At 47.0% G+C, this 11,523-nt stretch overlaps 1 protein-coding gene across 1 annotated transcript in view; it reads left to right on the top strand.

Moving 5' to 3' along the window:
- Positions 1–10,595, top strand: part of GMPR (guanosine monophosphate reductase) — a 43,215-nt gene extending 32,620 nt beyond the window's left edge. The window contains exon 9 of the mRNA XM_058819261.1: positions 4,939–10,595. Coding sequence (XP_058675244.1) covers positions 4,939–5,119 — 181 coding nt within the window. The 3' untranslated portion in view covers positions 5,120–10,595. The remainder of the gene's footprint in view (positions 1–4,938) is intronic.
- Positions 10,596–11,523: the final 928 nt, after the last annotated feature.

An 11,523-nucleotide genomic window follows, 5' to 3' on the forward strand; every position in this document is an offset into this window, starting at 1 on the left:
AGTCATGAGAGTAATTGTTTTTGTAATGAATATGTCAAGCTGATCCCATTTAATCTGTGTACTCACTTTCATTTATCTTAGGTCATTTATATATTGGCTTATTTTTACATTTTCACCTCCTTCCATGAGGAATATGGATCAGAGCTGGGGATTTCTGAAAGGCAATTTTTGTGTTTCTTTTGTGGGAGAAGAGAAATAAGGCAAGCAGGGTCTGAGGATGCATGCAGTATTATTCAGTTTGAGTCAATTTGTTTTTTTTAACCCTTTTGAAATTTCACAGGTTTTGTGTGAATGCTGCAGTTCTATTGTGGCCACTCAGCAATTCTCAGCTGCTACTAAGCTGGGTTTGGGCACTTTATATTAACTGCAGGGTGAAATTTTGGCCACAGAGACAGAATAGCACCAACTGCCACCTGCTGCTTACCATCTTGTGTATCCCAAATGATAGCCTGGAAGACCTGCCCCCAGTTCCTCCATTTCTTATATGCCCCACTCAAAAGATTGCTTCATGCCAGGGCAGCCTGACCCTTTGTTCTGACCCACATTTTGCTGGGCTGACCGAGCACCATCTCATGTGTTTCATCCCATGCAGCCTGCCAGGATTCCCACCCACCACACACATCCCTCCATGCAGCAGCCTTCAGCTGGCCAGGAGGGGCACCACAGACTGGGCCCTGTGCAAAAAGTCTGAAGCAAATTGTTTTCTCTTTCTGTTCAGTGGCTGGCAAGAGTCAGAGTTACTGCTGAGAGCATCTGAGCACACCTTTCCCAGCCGCTGGGAGCCTCAATTGCTCTGTCATCACCTTTCTTTCTGAGAAGGGGTTACTTTTGGGTCATAGCTCCGGAGAGATGTCAGAGCAGCAAAACCCTCAGCAGCTCCTGCTGACTTGCTTATGCAGCTCTCTGCCAAGTGTGCCAGCTTTTGTGACAGCCCGTGTAATCCATTGTCATGGTTTATCCCAGCAGGCAGTAAACACCACGCAGGCACTCGCTCACTCCACCCCCCAGTGCGATGGGAGACAGAATTGGGAAAAAACAGCAAAATTCATGGCTTGAGATAAAGACAGTTTAGTAGGACAGAAAGGGAAGGGATAATAACAACAGCAATAATAATATACAAAACAAGTTATACACAATTTTTCACCACTCGCCAGCCAATGCCCAGCCAGTTCCTGGGCAGTGGCCCCAGCCAGCTTTCTCCCCTAGTTTATATACTGAGCCTGTTGCCATATGGTATGGAGTGTCCCTTTGGTCAGTTTGGGTCAGCTGTCCTGGCTGTGTCCTGTCCCAACTTCTTGTGCCCCCCAGCCTACTTGCTGGTGGGGTGGTGTGAGGAAGAGGAAAGTCCTTGACTTGCAGTAACCACAGCTTGGCAGTAACTAAAACACTGGTGTGTTGCCAACACTGAGGGCTGTCCATGGGACGCAGTTCCTTTACAGCTGTCCCTTTTCTAGCATGAGTCACACAGGGACTACGCTCCCTTTGGGAGTGCACTGCACGTCTCCTCAGGTGTGTCCAGGTGTGTCTCCTCTCCCAGTGGCCATTGCTGTTTCATAAATACACTTGAGGAGAGGTGTGACGTGCTCCTCTGACTTGCTGAAAGTTTGGTGGCTCACAGCATTTTTGGAGCCAGGTGGAACATCTCTGGAATGATGCAGGCTGTGGCCTTATCCCACACAGGTCACACTGGCCCCCCATGTCACCTGAACCCTGCTGTGTTTGCCCAGCACAGCACCCATGTGGGTGCTGGTGGGAGTCAGCTGGGCACTCATCATGTTGGTACTCATGAATGTACTAACAGGGTGTTTGGACATAAATAATTTGGGCATGCATGCATGAACTGATTGGATGCTTATGCAGAAATTACTGGCTATTCATGCATGAATTAATTGGGCACTCGTGCATTAATTTATTCAGTGCTCATGCATGAACTAGTCTGGCACTCACACACAGCAAGCCCAGCAAGCCCAATTCATGGCCTATACATCACTCCTTGGGAAAGCATGCATTGGGGAGTCCTTAGAAGGTTAGTCCAGTATGAACTCTTTGGACATCATCACAGTTTTAACATACATAAGTTAAAAACTCCATTTTTCCTCCCTATGGACCAGCCACCAGGGATTGATACTGTAGCAGTTCACTTACTAAATGTCTCTCCTCCATCCTGAGCACGGTGTTAAAGGGGTTAACATTTGGTTTTATAGCCCTATGGATACAGATCCCACCCCTGGGCCAGACTACAGCAATTAATAGTGCACCAGTGTGTGCATACATGTAGTGAAATTCCACCCACGCTTCCCTGGGAACCAGATGACTTCTCAGCTCAGTCTGAGCAACATGTTATCTCTTAAAAACCCCTTTCCTCTGGGGACAAGACTATTGGGGTTAATGTTAGCACAGCTTGAGTATATATTCATCAGAAACGTCATCCCCTTATCTCTGTGGACAAAGCTGTGGAGCTAATCTCACACCTCTCTTCTAGTGTGTTTTCCCCAGTATGATGTCTACAGGTTATTCCTTGATCAACAGGACATCCCACCAGCTGACTCTGGAGGAGCAATAGCAAGGGTTTAGCTGTCAGAGCTTTGGGGCTGTGTCATTAGGTGTTCACCACTTCTGTAGATCTTGGTCTCCAAAGCCTTAAGTGGCAACCCACAGGCTTCAGCTTCCTGACACCATTGTAGCCACTGCGGGGATCTCTCCCAGGGGCAGTGGCTGTAACCATCACTCATTTCTGTATTTTTTCACTGAAAAAAGGACCACCAAGCACTCATGTTCATAGGAGCAATGTGCAGCTTATGACCCACAGGATGCTTAAGCACAAATTAACAGGGAATTTTCATTTACTGATGGTGCATTCATGCATCAGCTAATTGACCTCTCATGCACGAACTGAATGGGCGGCCATGCACAAATGCAGTAAACCCTGCACTCCTTGCACAGAACAGCATGCAGGGCTCTTCAGGTGGCAGGACATGGTAGAATTTGCACTGGTTTCTGCAAATCCCAGACATGGCACTGTCTCTCATAATCTTGCAGGAAGCTCCCTGGAGCCTGAGCTCAACCTCCCAGCTTTGTCTGGAAGAGATGGGCATGGCCAAAAGCAGGAAGTGGCATGAGTGTTGTTTCAGCCTTTTCCTTCCGGCACTGGAGCTGAAAATAAAAGCCTGGGAACTCCCAGCAGCAGAGGCCATACAACAGACCCCTAAGCCCTGTGCAGTCTGCAAGATGCCAGTGGCACATCCATCTTCCACTGGCCACTGCAGTGCTTATTTAAGAGTTTCAAGAAAGAGTCAATTACTCATCAGATGTAGGGAGATTAATAATGGCTCCTTACTCACATGGCATATCCACACTTTGCCTTTATTGTCTCCCTAGGGCTGTGACCTCACATTTAGACTAACAGGATGAAATATAGGCAGGCTCACACTGAAGTACCTCCACATAGCAGCTGTTGCTGTTGTTAATGATTCACAAATGGAGCCTACAAACAGGCATGCCCTTTCTTGTACTATCCCCTGGAAACTTTTAAGGAAGAAGCAAATAAAGCCACATTTAGAATAATGACAGACCGGTGCCATGATTTCTACCTCCATTTTGTAGGGCAGAAGGAAAGCGTCTCCTCATCGGTCTTAGACCCTCCCTTCCCAAGGCTTCCCTTCCCAGAAGAGCCAGTGTGCCAGGCAGGACAAGCTTACTCTAAAGTGTAATGGGATCAGCTGCTGATGCCACTGATCACCTCATAAAGGGTCTCCGCTACAGGAGGGATTGGTGAACATGGGGCTGTATTACAGCGCCCTGAGGTGGTTGCTGGGGTGAGAGAAAGACGAGAATCTTGTTTCTTGATCAGAAGGCTGGATTTATTGATATATGATATATAATACATTATTACTATACTAATAGGAATAAGAAGAGAGGTTGCGGATGCTGCTAAGCTAAGCTAAGAATAGAAAAGAATCTAAAAACAAGAGAATTCTCTGTCCCTGTGTTCCAGAGAGCTTGCCCTGTGATTGGCTCTTAATTATAAATATGGGAACATGACCCAATCACAGGTGCATCCTATTGCTTTCCACAGCAGCTGATAACAATTTTTTATATTCTCTTTCTGGGGCCCTTGCTTCCCAGAAAACGAACAAGTCCCAAAGAAAGATTTCTATGAAAAAATGTCTGCGACAGGGCTGGAGAAAGCTGGAGGAGGAGTGGAAGTTATTTGCTTGGATTCTTCCATCATGTAACTCTTTCAGATGTGCTTTTTGGGAACAGTGTAGTCTGTGCTGGCATGCACCAGCACTTGACAGTATTGGTATTCACAGCATTGGTATTTTCCTGGCCTTTTTGCCTGGCACTGAATTGTGCTAGATCACCTTTTAGCTTCAAGGGACAGCTGTGCAGCAGGTTTCTGTAACGGGTTTCCTGCTCTCTCTCTCTGTGACCTCTGGAGAATCACACTGGTAGGAGACAGCCAGAGCACTTCCATCTGTGGCTGATCAGTAACATGGGACAGAGCCCAAGGGCCATGAAGCCTCTGTAGAGCTGTGCTGGGTGGTGCCTGCTGAGAACCAGCTCCAACATTTCTCTGTTTGAGTCTGGCCATTCCTTATACTTTAAGGTTGCAGCTCTCACAGTCAAATTTACTTTTCAATAAAGCTGGAAGTTCCACTTGCTTGTAGGCAGATGGTAGAGGGGAGGAAGGGGCAGATCTGTAAATAAACTCATGGGATATTAGAGCATCTACAAGATCTGTCTGCTTCTACTTCTCAGTGTTGGTGGTGAGTGGAGCTGAGGCATTTCAGTGCTTGAGAGCACCAAGCAGCAGCAAGCAGTAAAGCTGGGGGCACATTTGTAAACTGCAGCCTGCAGAGTTCAGTGCCACAATTCTCCATTAAACACACTCATGCTTTGCATCCATATGAATGCAGTGACTGATCTCTTCTCCAGGGCTTCAGAGGGCAAGACTGTGGAGGTGCCATACAAAGGGGATGTGGAACACACCATCCTGGACATCCTCGGGGGGCTGCGCTCCACCTGCACCTACGTGGGAGCTGCCAAACTCAAGGAACTGAGCAAGAGAACGACGTTTATCCGGGTCACCCAGCAGCACAACGAGGTCTTCTCCTAGCCTAGGCCTGGGGGGCTGGAGAGAGGGCTGGGGAAGAAGAGCAAGAAGGGCTGCTCTCTTCCTTTGCTTTCTCCTCCATGTTGTGTTAGTGGCAAACTTCCCTCTCTCTCTCTCAGAACGGCAGTGTCATAGCCATTGGCTATGGCTTGGATTTGGAAGGGGAAGGTCATGCTATTAACACAATGCCATTGATTCAAAATGCAATTGCCTCATCTTTTATCATTGTGCCTATTTTATTTTTTAGTCATTTCTTCACCTGTTTTTTTTCCCCTCTGAAAAATAGCTGCTGAAACCTCAGTTAACAAGGAATTGGCTTGTACAGACATGGCTGTTAACGCCTGCACACATTCACACATTCCCTTTTCTAAGACTGACCTGTCAGCTACCACCACTTTCTGGCAGTGCACCTTTCAGAAATTGCAGGCTGGGAGAGAAAAAGATGAAAGGAATTGCGTGGAGAAAAAAAATCCTCAAATTCTCTTCATCTTTTTTCTGGCTAAAGAACAGATGATATGGCACAGCTGCCAGAGGTGGATGGTAGATGAGGCCTGGCTGCTGGTGAGATGTGATGCTAAAAACACCAGATCTCTGTCACTTTCAGTTCACAGGGCTGATGGTGCTGTTCTTTCTTAAACCTCCCTGTTCAATGGACTTGCCCCTTCAGAGAAGCGGGCACTGAATGTAGCAAAACCGTGCTGGCCCCCCTGCCCCTGTCTGAGGAGATTATTCAGGTGACCACTTTTCAGAGCTTGCCTGCTTTATCATAAGTGCAGTTATTGAATTACCTGGGTTCCTGCTTTTACCTTCTCTCTGGGAACAGGTTTTTAAGATATTGAAACTCAGCAACTGTAAGCCTGACATGGGGGGATGATTCTTTGTAGCCCTCCCTGTTCCCTTGCCCGCTCACATCCATTTAGCAAAGATGTAAAAACACTGTGCAGCGTATTGTCTGTGGCCAGGTGGAGGACGCCAGAGGGATCAAATTGCCTTCTGGTTATGTGGTACCACTCCTTTGCAGTCCTTGACATCATGTAAAGCAAGAGAGAGCTTTTGGCAGAGCAGCCTGGTTGATTGCAAGGCACTGTCAGGCTTAGATGGAGTTAAAGTATTTGCTCTAAAGGCAGTAGTGAATATTTGAGACTCTGAGTAACACCTCAATAAAGTGTAATGGCCTAATAATTAATTGATAAATCACAATGAAAATTTCTTTGGAAATACACATTGCATCCACATGAATACCACAGTAGCTCAATATGATAAATGATGTAAAAGTGAGCACCAGTGAATTAATAATGCTTGGCCACTTACTTTAAACTGCTGCTGAGATGATAATGCAGCTGGTGTTACTTCAGTACTTCAGAGTCTTACTTTCCCCTCCTGTAGACATCTGTGGAAAGAGGCAGGCTTCCTTTGAAAAGCAAAAAAGTGATCTATAGGAAAAGGAATAGCAAAGAGAAACTCTAGAATTAAACTTATACACTGGACCGCTCAAAAAGCCAATCACAAGGACTGGTACAGTTAACCATGCTGAGAAGCAAATCCAGGCCACAAGCTGATCCCTGGTGATTTTTCAGTGTGTTGTGCACATTAGAAAAAGCAGAGGGTATCTTCTAAATTTCTTGGTATTTAACATGTAGGATGTACTTCTTAATTGTGGGATGACCTCTTCCTCTGCTTTGTAAGAGAACGAGGGCCTTGATGTGAGCACAGGTTATGCTTGTGCTGGCTGCAAGGACCATTTGTCTTGCCCACATATCATAAAGGAATGTGAATGCAGAAGAGAAGCAGGCCCTGTGAATCCAGGCCCTGATCTCTCCAGTTCCCTCCAGCCTGGAAGCATCATGTTAAGAGAATGCCAGGCTTCTCCACCACAGAAAGGCGCCATGGGCCCCCTGCTGCTCTCAGCTGCACTAGGCCCAGAGCAGGGCAGTGTGACCTCTCTGCATCAGTACAGCTGTGGGACAGCACTGCTCTCTGTTTATGTGATGTGGAGGGGGAGCAAATGGACACCTCTGTCAGGAGTGGGGTTGGACCACCACGGCCCAGGCCTGACCACAGGTGTGTCTCCACACTGGTGCCTTCACATGTGGGAAGTGCAGCACTCTGCTGGTCTCATGCCCACTCTCACTAGCGCTTTTCTACTTTTTTTAGCTACATTTCTAAGTGGAATTTAAGAAATACATATGCATATAAGAAAATATATATATTTGTAAACATTTTTTTAAGAGATCATGCGCACACCAAACCAAGCAGCTTTATGATGGCCTCAGAACAGTTTCTTTTCAAAAGGGCAGGTGCTGGGGGCAAGGGGAGGCTGCCTCTCTACAAGTGTGGCAAATGGGGCCACTCTTCCACCTCCTTTCCTTCTTCTCCTGCACATAACTGTGATCAGTGACTAATAGGACAGGGACAAGCTATTCTTAAGCTGTCCCAGAATTCTTCAGTCTATGAATGACATTTGATGCCATGAATGGTGATTGATAAAGTTTTGATGTTAGGTATTTGGTTTTCTGAATAGCAGGTCCTACCACTGTTTTGATAAGCAACAATGTTTTCTTTCATTTTCTCCTCTCCAAAAGTGAGCAGGAGAGAAAAATGAGATGCATAAAGGCTGAACTGGTGGCATGTCTACATCTCACCCAGTTTTATGTGAATTTTGTTCAGGAATAACCCTTATCTATGTCAGTGCTTATCACTGACACTGTTTATGTGCAGCTCTGAGACAGGCTGGAAAATACAAAAAAGCACTGGAGTCCCCTTTAACACCTATTCCTGAGCAATTGCTGCAGCTCTTGCCCTGATCTTCACTTAGCTCCAGGTCCTGTACCCTGCTCAAGCCTGCTGCCACTCCCACAAGGAACGGAGGCAGAGGGAGCCAGGAACACGCTTTGTCTGGCAGGATGGTCCAAGTCAAGACCACAACCACTGACAAATGCCATGTGCCATTTTTAGATCTACCTCACCTGCACATCTAACTGGGTTTTTTGTTACTTGGTGTCCTTTTGTGGGAAATTTTTAAAGTGTTTAATAATGCTTAATGTTGTCATTCTGCATAACCAGGTCTTCTTTAATCCTACACTCCAACCCCATCCTGTCCAGAGGAATGCTGTGAGTGTGACAGCCTGTACTGCAGGCCAGGGCCATGCCTGCTTCCCCAGCCAGGCAATTGTTGGGCTCCCAAGAGCAGTGTTGAGGTTCCCACTAGATCCACAGGGGTGCAGTTTAACATACCAAAGACCTACAAGTGGGGATGCTGAAAAGGGCAACATTTTGTCATTAAGCAATCCCTGCTGAGCATGTCTGCCTGTGGCTTCTTGGAACATAAGGACACCTTTAACAGCCCTGGCACTCCCAGTGCTGCTCTGGGGTTGCCTTGCTGCAGCACATTTTGCAGGGTGGGCTCCTGCCCACAGAGCCTGGTTACCAGAACTCTCCTTGGGAGGGAAGGGCTCGGCACAGGAGTGGCCTTGCGCACTCCCCAGTGACTCTGTGGTGGCTGCAAGGAGTGCACTGTGCAAGGGGACACCTCCTTGTAGGTGTGAATAATTGCTAAAGGGGTGGGCTTGAGCCAGCATCCTGACAGATGCAAAACAAGCCACCAAGGTCTCCATTCTCTGGGAGAAACACATTCCCATCTGCTCATTGGAACAGCCAATGGGGCAGGGGCTTTGCCTGTGCTTTGGTGTCACTTTCTTCTCCCTCAGGGCATGGTGGGGTTGAATGTAGGATGGGGACACCCTGTAAATATGGAGAGTTAAAAGGCAGGATCAGAAGAAGCCTCTGTTTGCCTTTGGGGGAGCTTTTCCCATATAAAATGTGCCTGTCTCTTCTTTAAGCTAGTCAGTAGCAGGGGTAGAAAGGATGGGGATAAGGAAGAAATGTGGCAGCTGTTGGCCAAGCCCCACTGTGTTGGGACAGCTGCTTTCAGTCAAGGACATGATGAGAGTTTGAAGCTTTTCTGAACCAAGCACTCCCTACTTTATACCTGTTGAACTCCACTCTTGTGACAGACTTGTTGCTGCAGCTTTCTGCTGCTGTATGTACAGTGTCTATCCATCACCATCTCACATCTCCCACTGGGGGATGGTGCTGTTTAGTTGCTAATACCAGTTTTACACCAAAAATTCTCTTTTGGAGCCAGGAGGGCTTTTGAAGCCAGTGCCAGATTTGGCCTTGTGTAGAAGAGAAGTGGAGGGGGGAAAATGCTTGGGCTCAAGAACAGGAGTTTTCCCTCTGCAGCAGCCAAGGCCAGCAGGTGGGAGAGGGCCAGCCCTTCCCTGTGGGCGGGGAGCTGCCAGGGGCAGCGGGGTTGAAGCGTGTCTTGAGTAGATGCTGCACAGCTCTACACTCAGGACAGGCCACCCCCTGCAGCCTTAGCTTCATTTGTGGTGATGCTTAATCGAGCCCTCCCCAACATTTATTTGACACAGTGTTTGCTGGCCAAAGTTTTCATACATAAATCAGTTTGGAGTCCAGGACTCCATGGTGTTGCCTGTGATAACTGTGAAGCGCTTCTGTGTCATTGGCCAAAAAGCTGCTGGGCTTTCAGTGTTTTGCTGCCCTGCTCAGCCCTGCTGAGATGGTGATGAGATGCTGCCCCCCTTCCCTCTGCTGTGGCATCCCCGTGTGTGCTGCCCAATCATCCCAACTGCTCCCAAGTTTTTGTTATGCAATAAAAAGCTTCACCCTGATGGGCTGCAGAGCGTTGTATGTCCATGGGGTGGGTGGGTACAGGCCGCCTTTGGGAATCGTCACAAATAAAAGCCAATGCTCTCAAATGCATTGCCAGGGCAGGGCTGGGGGAGGACTGGGCAGGGAATTAAACTGGGCAAATTATGTCCCTAGGAAAGCTCTCTCCCCTTCAGTCATAAAAGACAAAACACACATTTGCAATTGGCACTGTTATTTTATTAGTACGAGTATACTGAAACAATAAACTTGTACTGGTATACAGACAATTTCTTTAAAACAATTTTGTTCAAATTTTGAATCAAACATTGTTTTATTATAATAATGAAATAATTTCTACCTAGAAAACCTGCAAGCACCATCAAAGAAAGGGACCATAAAATTCAATAAACAGACGCGAGTGTATCCTACAAATAGACACACCACCATTAGAAAATAGAATATGAATTCTTCCATTTTTTTTAATATTTGTTTTAAAAAAGCTAGTGCAAGTACAATATTTTACACTGGAATTACAGAGAGTATGCACGCATATGGAAAAAAGTTCTCCTGTCACAATAAAAGCTCTTAACTATGTCTGTATGCACTTAAAATCTTCTCCTCTTTTCAATAAGGTGCAAAACGTTATTCCCTCCCTATTTTCTCCTTTGTACTGGCCATGTCAGCTCAATTTCTCCCCAACACAAAGCTGCGATATCCCTTTTACTGGGCCTACACTAGGAACTACACTGGAAGTGTGATTTGCAACAACCCTCATTAGTAATACTAGACAATTTAAAAAAAAAAATTACTTTAAAAACTACTGATGTCTAATGGCTGGACCTGACCCCGGCTCGGCCAAGCGCCGCTGCCAGCTGCTGCCGGGAGCGGTGACATAGCTAGTACAAAATGGATTTCAGTAGCTCACCCAAACTGAAAAAGGTTGGGAAATTCCCCCACCCCCACTTTTGTAACACTGCGAAAAGAACAGTGTTCAACAAGTTAATACATTATTAAAAAAAAAAAAGGAGCAAATACATACATTAGTGAGTTTCAACATTAGCTGACTGTCGTGAAGAGTTGCATCTATGCCTTACCAGATTAGTAACTTCGCGAAGCGCCTGGCCGTCCGAGCCACCTGCGGCCACCCCCGGCCCGTTTTTGCCCTCAGCTGCCCAGATCCAAACCCAGTGGACTGGAACAAGAATTCTGCAGACCTTGTTCAACGGGAGAGTACCTGGGCCCTGGACTTTTAAAGCAAATGCCAGGGTGGAATCCCCTCGCCAGCAGGTGTGAAGGGGCAGACCCACACTGCCGGCAGAGCCAGTGGTCCCACCCTGGCTCCACCCTGGCTGGGGATCTGGGCCCTGAAGTTTCTGCCCATCACCAGTCTCGTAGTACAGCAAGGACAGCTTCAACAAGTAACTCCGCTCGCTGCAAACAACACTTCCAATGCACACCTACTGCGTGGTCGAGGGAAAGGGCACAGGAGCTTTAACTGCTCAAAATAGAAACTAACAAAAAAGAAACAACCTTGGATGAAGCCTCCAAAAAATCCTCAGTGGAAGACTTGCGTCCTTTCAGCTAACAACAAGAAAAAACCTACGGAACCCTTAGAGACAGTTACTGTATAAATACTACCTGTTGGCTGAACGCACTTCACCGTGACACAACTGGGGCTGGTTTCTGAGTGCCCAGGGGTCACAGGGCGAGTGTTCCCATCCCCTGTGCCTGTG

Source organism: Ammospiza caudacuta, chromosome 1, assembly GCF_027887145.1.
Source record: "Ammospiza caudacuta isolate bAmmCau1 chromosome 1, bAmmCau1.pri, whole genome shotgun sequence".
Classification (NCBI taxonomy): Eukaryota; Metazoa; Chordata; class Aves; order Passeriformes; family Passerellidae; genus Ammospiza; species Ammospiza caudacuta.